The 15,501-nt window shown below is 52.9% G+C and overlaps 1 protein-coding gene across 6 annotated transcripts; it reads left to right on the top strand.

Annotated features, from left to right (window-relative positions):
• The first annotated feature begins 569 nt into the window (after positions 1-569).
• Positions 570-14,820, top strand: HNRNPL (heterogeneous nuclear ribonucleoprotein L). 6 transcript variants are annotated; one of them, XM_015100566.3, is made up of 13 exons: positions 570-623; positions 5,113-5,231; positions 5,634-5,871; positions 6,004-6,089; positions 7,116-7,212; positions 7,299-7,371; positions 10,703-10,774; positions 10,886-11,166; positions 12,379-12,500; positions 12,772-12,973; positions 13,610-13,667; positions 13,769-13,864; positions 14,437-14,820. In XM_015100566.3, the coding sequence occupies exons 3-13, from the start codon at positions 5,647-5,649 to the stop codon at positions 14,493-14,495; spliced, it is 1,371 nt and encodes a 456-aa protein (XP_014956052.1). In that variant the 5' UTR covers positions 570-623; positions 5,113-5,231; positions 5,634-5,646; the 3' UTR covers positions 14,496-14,820. The 6 variants fall into 6 exon arrangements, with proteins under 6 accessions (XP_014956052.1, XP_060254045.1, XP_027834058.1 ...); XM_027978257.3 differs by lacking the exon at positions 570-623 and adding an exon at positions 2,893-3,171; XM_060398062.1 differs by having other exon boundaries at positions 13,769-14,820.
• The last annotated feature ends 681 nt before the right edge of the window (positions 14,821-15,501 follow it).

Below are 15,501 nucleotides of genomic sequence, written 5' to 3'. Positions count from 1 at the left end.
AGAATGCGAAATCACTTTTCCAACGCCACAGAGCTAGTAGGTTCACCGCCCACATCTGAAAGCTGACAGTCTGACCCCGGGACCCACCCACGCTCTTAATCTCCAGGGTATACTGCAGCCCCACCCCACCCCCACTCCATAACCATAACAGGCACTGCAGTGGTTATGCGTCTTTGCGGCAAATTCTTCTGTATCTGCCACTTACAAGCGGTGGGATCCTGGGTTAGTTGCTAGCGTCCCCTGAGCTCATTTCCCCGTCTGTATAATGAGCACCCCAACATTCACCTCAACCAACACAACACTTGGCTGACCAGGAGCAAAGAGGCATTGATTCCCAAACAACTGTGCCACTTTCTGTGAGGGATGTGGGGCGGGTGTTGAGAGGTTGGGGTTGTTTGGGGAAAAGGGACGCGGAGTCTTCCCATCCTCTCTTTGCGTTGTTTCGTCCATTCAGTTGCAGGGCAACTCTCGGTCTCCCCCCGCAACAACCCCCCCACGTTTTTTTTCCCCCGGCTGGAAAAAGGTCGTGGTCCCTTTAAGGCCCGCCCCTCCCTCCCCCAAAACTTCCCAGTGTCTGCTCTCTTTTCGATCTCGGACGGCCGGCCAGGCTCGCCGCCGAACTGGTAGGGGCTGGGGGCGAGGGGTCAGGGAGGGGTGCGGGGGCATCCCACGGAGGAGCCGCCCCGGGCCCGCGGCCGCGGTCCGCGTGCAACGGGTGGGGGAGGGGCGGAGGCTGGGAGCTCGGGGGTGCAGATAACGCGGCCGTTCGGTCGCCCGCCGTGGACGCGCTCGAGGGGGCGAGCGGCCTGGAACGTGTCGCGAGGGGGACGGTTCCGCCGCATCCCGTCGGCGCGCGCCGGCGCGAGGGGCGTCCGGGCCAGGCGCGGGGGCGGGGAGGGGAGGGGCCCCTTCTCTCCCCCTCCCCCCACCGCATTCCTCTGACGTCTGGACCTCGGCGACCCCGCCCTTCAGTCCGACCCGCCCCGCCTTAATTCCGTCGCTCGGATCACGTGTTGGAGGCGCTGCGCCGTCCCCCGTCTCCTTTTGGCCGGCCCGTTCGGATTTTTCCGGGGTGATTGAGAGCTGATTTAGATCCAGATCAGCCTACCCCAACTTTCATCTCCCCAAACTCACAGAGCTACCAAGCCGATCTCACTCTCTTAGTGCCACTGACCCCATTTCAAACTTAGTTTCCAAGAGGACACCCTATTTCAGGAAGCCCCTTTCCCCCGAGTGGAAAGGTTCCGTAGCATCTTTAGCCTCTTCCATTCTCCTTCCCTTCCCCCGACCCCGGCTCCACCCCCGGAACCCCCACCCCTCCCGCCCCCCCGCCGACAGCAGACAGCCCCGTAAGGTTATAGAGTTCTTTGGGCCGGATCCTAGGGTCAACCCCGGACCCCGCCCCCGGCGCTCCAGACGTTGGCCGTCGTTGGACCCTAGAGACTGGGTGGGTGTTCTCTGCGTGGGTAGCCCTACCCGTCCCAGAGGAAATGAGGCCCGTCGAACACTTAGAACACCATAACTGCTCGCCTTTGCCGAGTAGCTAGCTAGCACTGTGCAGGGTGCTGTGCCTGGCGCTTGGTGGCGGGCGGGGTCGGGGGCAGCTTCTCTAAGACCAACACACAGATCACACAAGCACTTTCATGCTACGAAAAAGGGCATGCACCAAACTGACAACCCAGAATAGTAAGGACTGTTGAGTGAAAACCGTTGGCCTGAGCGATCAGGGGTTATCATGAGGGAAACCGAGGGTCTGGGATGGTAGGGCCAAGAATGCTTTTCAGAGTGAACAGAGCACGAACAAGAGAAATTTTAGAATTTTAATCCCTAATTCTGGCAGGAGGGATAGTGGATGAAAGTGTTCTAGTTCGAAGCCTGCTCGGGCATAGATCGAGAGGTGCGAGAAAGATTCTTCCCTTTCTGCAAACTAAAAGGAATTATTTGTGGTTGAATTTAGAGGTGAAGTGGTGAAAGGACGCGGGCGAACTGGACAGGGTCATAAGATAGACGGCAGCAGCAAATGGTTTAGTAGTGAGGGAAAGGGTCAAACTGAGTTTAAAAATGTTTTTCCCTCTAAAATTGTGAAGGTTAGCAATGGAGAGGAATAGGAGATAGGGATCGGTACAGAGCTGCACTGGCAATTGCCCTTCTAAGAGTCTACCCTGCCGATGCTGCTCACAGGAGTCAACACACACTCTTGGTGCTCCAGGCCTTCCCTCCTCTGGAGGGTCGCCCCGCCTCTGGAGGTGACCGAACGTGATTCGCGCATGCGTCCTCGGCCCCGATCCTTTCGTAGACTGCGCCAAAGTGGATTCCCCTTTTTCACCCAATCAGGGGTCACCAGTGGGCCTAACATCTAGTAAGAGGACTCTTTCCACTCTCAATTGACTAATCGGGCGTCTAGCAGGAGATCGGCTTCTGTAGTAGCCATTGGAGAGAGGCAAAGGGAGGGGCCGTCTTGTCTCCTTGTGGAGAGGCACGGGGAGGTAGTAACCGTGACTGAAAGTCTAAGGGGGCTTTTGGCTAGATGGATTACCGAGAAAAACCAATGAAAGTGGGAAGGAGGCGGGGCTGTTGACAGTGAGGGTGTGCTGCTCCTATCAGGTACTCCTAAGGAAGCCATGCCGTGCCAGAAATCCAACCAATCAAGTTAGAGTTTATTTTAAGGCGGCGGGGCCAGAGAAATGACTGGCAGAGAGCTCTCGCCTATAAGGAGTGTCCCAGACAAACGAGGGCGGGCACTCCTGCAGAAGGGCGTGCGCTTTATCCAGTAGGCGCGCAAGGCGTATGGAGGCTTCCCCTCCCCCCGCGGCGGGACCAGTGGCTCCCCCTATCGGGTGGGGGCGGCGGGTGACGGGCGTGTCCCTCCCCCAATGAGAGGCGGGGGGAGGCGGGTTCTGCGCCGCCATGTCGCGGAGGCTGCTGCCCCGGGCGGAGAAGCGGCGTCGGCGGCTGGAGCAGAGGCAGCAGCCGGACGAGCAGCGGAGGCGGTCCGGAGCGATGGTGAAGATGGCGGCGGCGGGCGGCGGAGGCGGCGGTGGCCGTTACTACGGCGGCGGCAGTGAGGGCGGCCGGGCCCCCAAACGGCTCAAGACTGACAACGCCGGCGACCAGCATGGAGGCGGCGGCGGCGGCGGCGGAGGAGCCGGGGCGGCGGGCGGTGGCGGCGGGGTGAGGCCAGGGTCCTGGACGCCGGAGATCGCCGGGCAGGGAGGGAAATTTTCTCACTTTGAGGGCATTTATTTGTTGGGGGGCTGTGCGCACGCGCCCAGGCTTTCGCCCTGTAGAAGGGGTGGGGGAGGGGCGGGCGTTGGGCAAACGGCGGGGTTTGCGCGAGGACAAGCGCTTGCGCGTGCGCGCTCTACAGAGCGGGGTGTAGGGGGGCGGAGGAAGCTGCTCGCGCTGCAGGTGGTGCAGTGCGCAGGCGTCGCGGGCTGGCATGTGGAGGCCGGGCACGCGGCCGGGCCGTTTTTTTTTTTTCTTTATCATTCTCTTCTCTCTGGCCCTATGCGCAGGCGCACTTCTCCTGTCCGGGCCTCGTGGGCGGTTGTGCGGGGGATGGGGGGGTGGGGGGGACTGCTTGAGCGGGAACTAGTGGGTGGTGGCCTTTTCCGCGCCTCAGTTGGGTATTATGCCTGAACGCTGTTTAGTTTTTGTAGCGTCATGTTTTGTCTCAATACAGAAATTTATTTGCTTGAGGGTATTTACCCAGATCAAAGTATGCCTCGTTTTGTCGACATTGAAAACCGGAAGAAAAAAGTTGTGAAAGGTCTTTTCAGATATTTGGAAGTTGAACCATGCTTTGGAGTCATCACAAGTTTGCTTACAGTTTCTGGGGTTAAATGGGTGCGGTAGGTTTCGTGAACGAAAATGTTCCCTGAGGGGTGGGCGCTTTGGAAGGGATTCAGCCTCTTCAGTGTCCTACGTCGAAAAGACAACCAATTGTTACTTCTGACTTGGAGCCCATTTTTTCTTCCCTGGAAGTTCATGAAATCCTGTCCGGTTCAGCCATTTGCAGGGTTTTCCAGGGTTTAGTGGCGCTCTGTAGCTGTGATTTACAGGCATTTAAACCGTGCGAGAAGCTTCATTGCATGCATAATAAAGGTATTTTAATACTTAACACTCTTCTGTGAGATAAAGAATGTTATTACTGTTACACATTTGATCTTGTAGCTAAACTAGGGAGCAGCTGGGGTTAGAACTGATGAGGGCTGTGGAACTCCAAATCGCTGAGCTGGTAACCTCAGGCGGGTGTGGTGCCTGTGGTTTGTGTGGTTCATTCCTGAAATAGAATCCAATTCTGCCCCCTTTACATGGGCTTCTGCCTAGTGGTTCTCAGACGGGAGGCTGGGCCCAGAGCCCAGGAGAGGTGGAGAAGCTTTCCTCTTGATTCTCAGAGACTTTTGTCTGTGGGTGGAGAAATACTTCCCCTGGGAAGGGAAGTGTCCTGGTTTTTAGTGCTATGTGGTGTTTTTTGTTTCTTTTTTAAAGACTTTCTTCACCCTCTTTTTCCTTAGTTTGGTCTAGGTAGTATTTTTCAATACAGATTTTGGTGGGAGAGTAAAGACTAGAGGCAGTCAGGACTGGCCAGGATGCCACAGCATCTGAGGCACCTGCTGGACCTGGGGATGAGTGGTGGGGAACAGCAGTGTTAGGCTGTGTGGTGATGGCATGTTCCTCCAATAGAGGATGGGCAAAGAAGCTGGGGTGAATGAAAAGGGAATGTCCTGGTTCAGGCTGCAGCAGAAAATTGAGTCCCCTTTCCGAGCCACTCTTCCCACATTTCTTTGGTCAGTTGGAAGAGATTGGTTCTGGGAAGAATGAATTAGTAAGATGGGGCTTGAGATTTGCTTCATCTTCCATTTTGTCTTCTTCAGAAGTTACAGTGAGAGCCATTAGTCAAGTGACCATCCACTTAGGCCTTCTGCTCTGCTGACCCAGAATCCTTTTGGGATGATTGGTTGAATTGCTGTTCCTTATTGTCTGCCATGTATGTCCTTCCTGGGTGACACGCAAATGTTTTATCCATCTGAGTCCCCAACAGTGCAGAAGCCAGTAGGCCACCATCTTGTACAGCAGAAAGTAAAGTCTTGGTTTTGCTTCCTTTCTCAGGAGAACTACGATGACCCGCATAAAACCCCTGCCTCCCCAGTTGTTCACATCAGGGGCCTGATTGACGGTGTGGTGGAAGCTGACCTTGTGGAGGCCTTGCAGGAGTTTGGACCCATCAGGTACTCAGTCAGAGCCCAGGGGTTGGGCTTGAGTATTCAAATGAGTTAACTCCTTGGTGTCCTATGTGTCACCGGGTTTCTGGTTGCAAGTAACCTATTTCAATTTCAGTCCAGGTTCCTTTAGCTAGGTTCTGAGGCTTCACTACTCCTGGGGTTAGCTGTTGTACTTTGGATAAGTTACAGCAAGTTCTGTGCCAAAGACTGTAATGCCAAAGCTGCAGACACCTTTTGCTTGTCATGCCATTTACGGCGAGGGGTGTAAGGTACAGGTCAGGATGCCATGACGGTGCAGAGCACTCGAGAGGCCAGGGGGCAATCAGCTCAGAGAAGGTTGAGGCTGTCCTCTGACTCTCATCGTCTCCATCCCCCTATGACGATTGCAACCTGTGTTCTCTCTGCCAGCTATGTGGTGGTGATGCCTAAAAAGAGACAAGCATTGGTGGAGTTTGAAGATGTGTTGGGGGCTTGCAACGCCGTGAACTACGCAGCCGACAACCAGATCTACATTGCGGGCCACCCAGCTTTTGTCAATTACTCTACCAGCCAGAAAATCTCCCGTCCCGGGGACTCGGATGATTCCCGGAGCGTCAACAGTGTGCTTCTCTTTACCATCCTAAACCCCATCTATTCCATTACCACGGTGCGTGCCCGCGGGTATTTGGCGATCATCTTCTGTAGAGTCTGTCTCCTGCCATTTCTCCCTGTTCCCTCTCCCCTGAGTCAGACCAATTGGCTGGTGCCTTTTCAACTTGCCTATCTTTGCTTTTTACAGGATGTTCTTTATACTATCTGTAATCCTTGTGGTCCTGTCCAGAGAATTGTGATTTTCCGGAAGAATGGCGTCCAGGCCATGGTGGAATATCCTTTGCTGGGAAATGGGTGTTCCTTGAGATGGGAGCCCACAGGAGTCCGTATTTTCAAGCAGCATGTGTCTCCTGAAAACCTGCCTTGTGCCAGATGCCTTCATAGAGCCCATGGTCTCCTGGAAGGGTTAGTTAATAAACAATCACATGTAAACAGATGACCCTTGAACAGCACAGGCTTGAACTCTGTGGATCCTCTTAAGGTGCATTTCACTTACTAAGTGCATACTTCAGTAGGAGGTTATCTGTAGTTGGTTAAATATGTTGGTTTTCAACTACACAGAGATCGCTATCTGCAAAACACACCCATGTTTAAGGGTTAATTGTGTAGTGTGAAAGTGCAGTGCAGAGTTTAAAGCGTGAAGGGAAGGAAGGGCATGCTATGAGCTATAAGGGGAAGGAATTTACAGAGGTTCTGGGAAGGTCTCTGAGGAAGTGACCTCCTGTTTTCATGTGGAGATGGAAACTGATAGATGCGCCACTGAGGACACCAGCTCTGCAGAGATCTTCAAGTGGGCAGGCGCTTAGTGTTGGAGAAAGCAAACAACCTGACAACTGAGGAGTAGCCAACAGCGGGTTCCCTAAGACATCGGAAGAAGTTAGGGTGGCCCAGGCAGTGAGGTGAAGCTTGGATCAGGGCGCACAGGGAGCTCACTGATGGGTTTTTCAGGACAGGAACATAATCTCGTTGACATTTCAGATGTTCAGGCTTAGTCAAGACATGTAGCATGAGGGGAGGATTGGGCTGAAGAAGGTGGTTTGACCTTTGATGGTGACAGAGAAGGCTGATGCTAATATCTGGGTTGCACGGGGAGTACGAGTCATAGAACTCTAGTGAGTGTCTGTGTTTCAGCGCAGCACTCTACCGTAGTCTCCATAGGAGTGGCTGTGGGCAGTGAGCTCACCCCAGAGCCCAGTTGGAGCTGTCTTTGGGTGCTGCCCTGCCGTCATTCGTCTTTGGCCCAACTTGAGCTCTTTACGAAAAGCTCTTGGGATGGGACTTTGCCTTAACTTGATTCACGTTTGACTCTGTACAGAGTGCCCAGCGAGCTAAGGCCTCACTCAACGGGGCTGACATCTACTCAGGCTGTTGCACTCTGAAGATAGAATATGCAAAGGTAGGTCTGGGAAATGGCTGCCCCTTGTCCGCTTCTCAGGTGAGCCTAGGGCCTGGCTGATCTCAAGCTTTGTTTTGTCCCTGCAGCCTACACGCTTAAACGTGTTCAAGAATGATCAGGATACTTGGGACTACACAAACCCCAATCTCAGTGGACAAGGTAATCCTGATGGCCGCTTTATTCTAAACACACCCGCCTTGCCTTCACTTGACTAGCTCACTTCATAGACCTGGGCTCAGGGTTATGTAATGCCATTGGGCTCCCTGTGGACATGGGAGGGCCTTAAGGATCAGCTCTTGGAGAATGCACTCCTGTGGAAGAGGGTAAAGAAGGGGCCTCTAGGTCCTAGCTGCTGCTTGCGGCCCTTTGACGCAGCTGAGGATGCAGGGTCAAGGCAGAGGCCTGGGTGGGGTGGGGAACAGCAGAGGCCCTGGCAATGGCTTGCAAACCAGTGGCGGCTCCCAGGCAGGTTCCACTGCTCACCTTCTTGGAGCCTGCTTAGGGTCACTGACTCCATTCTCACTGGGCTAGGAGTGGCCCTCTTGCTGTCCACTATTGACAGGGTCTGCTTGTGGGGAGCGAGACGGGGGAGGTGATGAGGGCTCCCAGGCCTTTGCAGCAGAGCCTTTGAGCAAATTGACCTTGTGGAGTTCTGACGCCCCGGATTGGAGTGGGGCAGACACGCCTTGCCTCACTTGTAAGGGGACGCAACATCTCTGCAGGGGCCCCAAATGGACAACCCTCTTCCTAGAATCTCTCAAGAATGGTTTGCCTTGGATAGGAGGGAGAGGTGGAGCATTGCCTTTGAAAAACAGCAGCACCCCCTCAGCCAAACCACCCGTCTGTTTCTGTTTTGGTCTGATTGTTTGGACTAGGCCATGGGCTGAGGGAGGTGGCTGGTCGCTGACATCTCACTGGCCCTGGGAAGCCAGAGGCGCCTGTTCCTAGGCAGGCCTGTCCTGCTTGCCCTTGCTGCTGGGAAGCCGTGGGCCGGGTGGGCTAGACTCTTCCCCAGGACCCTCACAATGGGCGCTGTGGGGCAGGCTGCCCCCTCCAGAGATCAGAGGCAAATTGGTGACCAAGTGAATGTACCAGAGCGGGCAATGGCATTACATGACTGCTAACAGAAACACGGCAACCAACCATTTCTTCTCCAAGGAACATAAGTAGAAGATGTGCAGACCGGCAGGGGCTAGTGGCAGGGGCTGGCTGTGCATTGGTTTTGATGCCTCTCAGCTTTGGCCGCCCCCAGGCCCGGGGTCAAAAAAAAAAAAAACGAGAGCTGATGAGGTGACCTGGAGTGAGGGCGGTGCTTCGCCACCCCCTCGGGAACCAGACTTCAGCGGCTCTGCCTCTGCACATTGCTCACCAACACACAGGGTAGAAACCACTAGCTCTTCCTGGAGAGAACAGAACACGCAGCCTCCACCACGTCCCCAGAAACAGCCGCAGACTTGAGCTCACTACATCAAGAACACCACCACACCGCGCTCCAAGGAACAGCTACAAGCACAGAGACAGAGGCAGACAGAGACAAAGAAAGAGACGCACCATGGCAGCAGACACTGCTTTTTTACTAAACATTAAAAAAAAAGTCAAAATCCAAGCAAACTTGAACCCGAAAATGTACACAGAAGTAGGAAACACAGAGAACAGAGCTCTCCCAGCCAGCCAGCGGCGCTCTTTTCGGAGAACGATTCATAGACTGAAGTAGATTCCATGGGCCTCCAAGACAATAGGATCCTCTCCATTCCTCGCCATGTGGGTTTGTTTTTTTGTTTGTTTGTTTTTTAAGTCCTTTGGTTTGGGGAGGGCCTTCTTTTTTTTTCTTTTGTGTTTTGATATTTTTTTTTTCTGCAGTCATCGGCTGCCAACATAATCTGCACCAGCTGGAGATCAGAAACCAAAAAAAAAAAAACCACAACAACAGCAAAAAAAAAAAAAATCAAAAAGTCAAAACAGACCTAAAACCAAACAGCTCAGAGGTACACAGTTACCTGCTGGCGGGTAACCAGGCGCGCTCCCAAGGCCAAAAGTGCGGGCGTAGTGGGGCCACTGGCACACCTTACAACCAGGAGACACGCACACGGAGCTACACAGCCAGCAGCACCGCACTGCAGCACACTGTGAGGAGTGACAACACGGAGGGACACTACCCACTGCATACACCTTTATTTTCCACTTTTCTGGTATCTTCTGAGGACAGAACATCTGTGAGCCATTTTTGACTTAATCGAGACATTGACTTTTAAAACAATTCTTTAAAAAAAAAAAAATTGTAGCGGATGTGTACCGTAACTTGTATTTATGACTGTAAAACCATGTGATGCAGGGTCGCAGTGTATGTTTGGTGGGACGCCATCTTTCAGAACTGTGCTAACTCACTGTTGAAGCGTCCAATGGTAAGAGAAAATACAGATTTGTTTTTTGTGACAAATGGATATTGTACTCTGTACTTCTGCTGTAAGTAGCCCTTTCCCATCTTTGTAATGACTGTTGGAAAACAAAACCCAGGCCGGGTGGCAGGAAAGGGCAGTGGCCCCAAGCCCTGGGTTTTTGGAGTCAGCCAGGCCTGGGTTCAAATCCCGGCTCAGTCACTAACTTGCTTTGTGACCTTGGGCCACAGTGTCTTAACTGCTCAGTTAAAAACTAAGTGCTCATTATCCTTATCTGTGAAATGGGGCAAAAACATTAGTACCTACCTCATAGGGTTGTTGTGAGGAATTTAAGAAACAATGATGTCTGTCTGTAAAGCGCTTAGCACCGTGTCTGCCATTTGAAGTGCTAAGTTAAGGTAGCGATTATGAACTGTAGCTGGGGGTGGGGCAGGGTGGATCTGCGCCATTGTCTTGAGACTGTTGATGCCTGTACATGATGCTCATTTGAATTGGTTCTGATGATGCCCTGTTTTGTCCTTTCCTACAGTCCCTCTCCTTGGGGTGAACATGACGAGGGGGGAGGGTGGCTGGGACCAGATTTGAGAAGATCATCTCTAGAGAGCAGCCCTAGCGCTTGTAGAACCTTGGGGCTTCAAGGGCCCGATTTTACCTTTCTGCTCCTCCCTGAGTTACTTTATGGCTCTTAACTCCTTTGCCATTTTGGGGAGTTATTTTAGAAAGCTGTTCCTGGCCCCCAGTCAACTTCCATAGTGGCTGCAAGTTCCCCAGAGCACCCAAGAGCTGACCTCCTGTCAGAGCTCTGGGAAGTGAGAAGTCCAGAATCTGGCTTCATCCTTCACTGAGAAAGGAAAGCAACCTGCTTGCAGTGGGCAGGGGTGGGGGAGGGACAGTGGGCTCCAGCCTTGAGACCCGGGCTTCATGCCCACCCTGGATCTGGCCCTGGGAAGGACGTCCCAGTAACCCTTTTGAGGAAGGGAAGGCTGGTGCCCAGGCCCTCAGGAGCCAAGGGACACTGAGACTATGCCCTGCAGTCAGGAGGGAGGGAGATCCCCATTTCTGAGTCAGCCTCTGACTGTTCTCTCTGTCTACAGGTGACCCTGGCAGCAACCCTAACAAACGCCAGAGGCAGCCCCCTCTACTGGGAGATCACCCCGCAGAATATGGTGAGGGCAGGGGGTTCCCCTCCGTGGACTCCCGTGGCTCATGTGCCCCTGCCCGCCGCCCGACACGCAAATTCTCACCCGTCCTCCCTCTCTTTCCTTCCCACCCCCCAGGAGGGCCCCACGGTGGGTACCACAGCCATTACCATGATGAGGGCTACGGGCCCCCCCCACCTCACTACGAAGGGAGAAGGATGGGCCCACCAGTGGGGGGTCACCGCCGGGGCCCAAGTCGCTACGGCCCCCAGTATGGGCACCCCCCACCCCCTCCCCCACCACCCGAGTATGGCCCCCACGCCGACAGCCCTGTGCTCATGGTCTATGGCTTGGATCAATCTAAGATGAACTGTGACCGGGTCTTCAATGTCTTCTGCTTGTATGGCAATGTGGAGAAGGTGAGCTGCTGCTAGGACCGCTGCTTTCCTAATAGACCTGACAGGCCCAAGGGAGGCTCTGATCCTCTGACCCCTCAATGAGCAAAGAGTGGGCAGGAGCCTCTTTAGAAGCAAGCAGGTCCAGGGAGGGTAATAGGATTTTCTCTGGAACGCTTCAGGTGGTAACAGCAACACTGAGCCCTCTGCCTTACCAGGGGTAACAGGTGACTGGGGCTGCCTGTTGACTGCCGACCTCAGACTAGGTTGTTTCTGCTGTCAAACCCATCTGGGTCCTGAAAGCCTTTTGCTTTGCAGCCCCTGACCTAGCCTGTTGTTAATATCAGCAGCTGCTGCTGCTGCTACTGCTGCCAAGTTGCTTCAGTCGTGTCTGACTCTGTGCGACCCCATAGACGGCAGCCCATCAGGCTCCACTGTCCCTGGGATTCTCCAGGCAAGAACACTGGAGTGGGTTGCCATTTCCTTCTCCAGTGCTAGCACATGTCAGATATTCTTGCTGTATCAGGATGCTGTTAAAGGTGCTGTGAGTTGCTTAAATTCATTATAAGAACCCTTAATGAGACAAGCAGGGGAATTGAAAGCGTCGGGGGCAGCAGATAGCTTGCCAGGTTCACATGCCTTTATGTGGAAGCAGGACTTCTAGCTGATGCTTCTGTTTTCAGTGTTTGTACAACAACCACAGCTCAGTATCTGTACGTATCCTGTGTTGGTGGGAGTAGGTGCTTTTTACCCCCTGTGGCCGCTTTTCTGTTGTGCTTCATTAAATGACCCATTCATGGGTTGGGTCCCGCCATTAGGGAAATAGTGCCGAGTGAGTCTCTGCTGCCCAACCTGGGCTCAGCACCTGCTTCCCTTGTGGCTCAGAGGTTAAAGCGTCTGCCTCCAATGCGGGAGACCCGGGTTCAATCCCTGAGTTGGGAAGATCCCCTGGAGAAGGAAATGGCAACCCACTCCAGTATTCTTGCCTGGAGAATCCCATGGACTGAGGAGCCTGGTGGGCTGCAGTCCACGGGGTCACAAAGAGTCGGACACGACTGAGTGACTTGACTTGACTTGACTTGACTTGGCCAGTGTCTCTGTCCACCTGTCTTAACAAGTGAGGTAGAAGCCTAGATCCAGAGCAGGAGTTGACTTGCTTTTAACTAACTAGGAAGGGTCAGGAGAGGGGTCTCTGGTACCTGGCCAGTAGTGCTGACTCTGGCTGCTCTTCTCAAGGTGAAATTCATGAAAAGCAAGCCGGGGGCTGCCATGGTGGAGATGGCGGATGGCTATGCTGTGGACCGGGCCATCACTCACCTCAACAACAACTTCATGTTTGGGCAGAAGCTGAATGTCTGGTAGATACCCGGTCTCTGTGGGCTTGGGAGGTGTGGAGAGGGACTGAGGAGAAGGGAAGGGCAATGGAGCCCACTCTGGACAGGGGTCAGAGGCACACAGAGCAGCCAGGTGCTTAGCCAGGCTGGCATTGGGTGTGCTGGAAGTGTCTGTTAGCCTCTCGTCGCTGTGGAGCAGGGCCCTGCGAGGCACACAGTGCTGTCAGATGGGAAAGCCACAGTAGCAGGTGGGGGACAGCTTGAGGTCTCACGGGGCTCCGCTTCTGTCTGTCAGTGTCTCCAAGCAACCAGCCATCATGCCCGGTCAGTCATATGGGCTAGAAGACGGGTCCTGCAGTTACAAAGACTTCAGTGAATCAAGGAACAACCGGTTCTCCACTCCAGAGCAGGCAGCCAAGAACCGCATCCAGCACCCTAGCAACGTGCTGCACTTCTTCAATGCCCCTCTGGAGGTGACTGAAGAGAACTTCTTTGAGGTGGGTGCTGCAGAGTTGATCCCTCAGCACAGCCATCTGAGGAGGCCATCCGTTTTCTTTTTTAATTTTTTAACAAATCTCTATTGAGCTCGCACTCTTGGGCTCTGGGTAGGGTGCTGGGCACATGTCAGGGACCAAGAAAGGCTCAGAACGGCACCTAGCAGCAGTGGAGTCTGCTGTGCTCTCTGCATCTTCGGCAAGGTAGAGGGGCTGCTCATCTGCTTCGAGGGATTCTTCCTTGTCTAGATGGTAGGTTGGTGATTGGAGCCCAGTCTTGCCTCGGGAACTAGGTAGTTTCAGGGAAGGGTGGGAGTCTGACTGCTGATTTGGACTTTGGGCCTTACTCTGGCCTGAGGTGTTGCTATTCAGTTCAGCAAACATTTACCTAGTACCTGCAACACACCCAAATTACAGCTGAAGATGGGAAATGTAAAAAGCAGTTTTCCAGTGTTTGACAACATAATAGAGTGTTAATACTTCAGTCTTTGGGGAGGGGGATCATAGGGATACCTTAGAGTGTGTGAGAAAAGCTTAGCAACTCCTTGTCCAGAAAAATGCAGGTATTTGGTTGTGGGCTTGCATTCCACCGTGTCGCACTTCTTGTGTCCCTGAGTCTGTTTTCTCTCTCTGTTGCAGATCTGCGATGAGTTGGGAGTGAAGCGGCCATCTTCTGTGAAAGTATTCTCAGGCAAAAGTGAGTGAAATGCCTCGCCTACCTCCACCGTTCCCTGGTTGTACACAGGCAGCTCCCTGGCTCCTGCTCAGATCAGCCTAAAACCTTCATTTTCCCATCAGGTGAACGCAGCTCCTCTGGACTGCTGGAGTGGGAATCCAAGAGTGATGCCCTGGAGACTCTGGGTTTCCTGAACCATTACCAGATGAAAAACCCAAGTGAGTATCTGTGTGTCCTGCAGTCATCCCCCTTGTGGCCTAGTGGGTTGGCTGGCTTCCAGCCAGAGCCGTCCTTCCTACCGTCAAGACAGGGCCCCAGAGATTTCCTCCTTGTCGCTGACACAGGCAGGTGGGACCTGGTCGCCAGGAGAGCAGCCTGCTGTTCCACATGGGAGGGCCAGCCTAGCCGCTTGCAGCCACCCACTCTGCCAGCTTGGGAGTTGCTTAGGCTTGTTCTCCAGGGAGCTGGCATTCTGTGTGCGTCAGAGGCTGGCTCACATAATACCCAGGAAAAGGGGGGGTGTGCTAGCCAGCAGGTAAAATTCACCTACCCAGTTCCTGGGCAGGCCTATCCTCATGCACCAGCTAAAGAGCTGGGAATGGGCTCCTCCTTGCAGTTAAGGAACAGAAGGAGGAATGCCTTGTGGATTTGGCTTGTTTTTGAATCTCAAAACTGGCAAGGATGAGTTAGACCCCCGAATTGCAGAAAAAGATGTGTGCAAAACCAGGGAAACGTGGGGAGTGGGGAGGCTCCAGAAAGGGGCCCAGTCATGTGGCTCTCTCTCTTACAGATGGGCCATACCCGTACACTCTGAAGTTGTGTTTCTCCACCGCTCAGCACGCCTCCTAATTAGGTGCCTAAGAAGAGTCCCATCTGAGCAGGAAAACATTTCTTTCTTTTATGCTGTTTTGTTTCTTTTTTCTTTTCTGCAAATGTTCCTGTATTCCTTTTTTTAAATGCTAGTTTAGTAGAGGCTTTAACCATAATGGACTGGCTGAAAGTCTAAAGGGGGAGGGGAAGGGGAACTGATATCTCCCAAGATTAACCTTCACTTTTTAAAAATTATTGTACATGTGATTTTTTTTTTTTTTTCCTGTTCATACATTTGTGCTGCCCATGTACTCTTGGCACATTTCAATAAAATTGTTTGGAAAATAAAGGTCACTTTCTGGGATTCTGGGGTGTGTCTGCTTCCTCCCACTCAGTCTTCTGAAGGCGGGCAGGATGGCTAGGAACAGCTGCAGCCTCCAGAGGGACGGACCCAGCTCCGAGGAGCAGTGTGGGCCAGAGCTGTGGCTTGGGGATGATGCTGGGAATTCTGAGTCTGTTTTTTTTGTCTACAAGGGAAGTTTTCCAATTTGTGTGTCTTGTAACAGAATGCATTGTACTGTACAGCGATCTCCTATCACATGCGAGGCAGCCTTCTTATCTTTACTCCTAATGTGTGGATGTGTCATAGTTTACTTGGTCCTGAAGGTAATTTCCGTTTATTTGGTTTTGCAAACAGTACTGTGATGTGTATCTTTACACAAACTTCTTAAGCAACTTCTCTGATACTGATCTAGAAGTAAATTCCTAGCAGTGGAATTGCTGGATTAAAGGGTATGTTCAATTACTGTTGATATTCCCTGATAGCAGTGAGTGGGAACAAAGTCTAGTGCCTCGCATATGTGTATCCCCCACTTGGATGTGTATCACCACTTTGGGGTTTTCCTGTAGAGTTTTTAAACAGTATCTACTGAAGTCAAGTGACATCAGATAAACTGCTTCATCAGGGTTGAAACTTAAGAGAACCTCTAAACAAAGAAACTACAGTCACTTGGCAGCCATAACTTACACAATCTACTAGGTTTTA

The sequence above is a fragment of the Ovis aries genome, chromosome 14 (assembly GCF_016772045.2).
Source record: "Ovis aries strain OAR_USU_Benz2616 breed Rambouillet chromosome 14, ARS-UI_Ramb_v3.0, whole genome shotgun sequence".
NCBI lineage: Eukaryota > Metazoa > Chordata > Mammalia > Artiodactyla > Bovidae > Ovis > Ovis aries.
The sequence above is the reverse complement of the archived record's forward strand: the minus strand, read 5'-3'. Positions and strand labels throughout refer to the sequence as shown.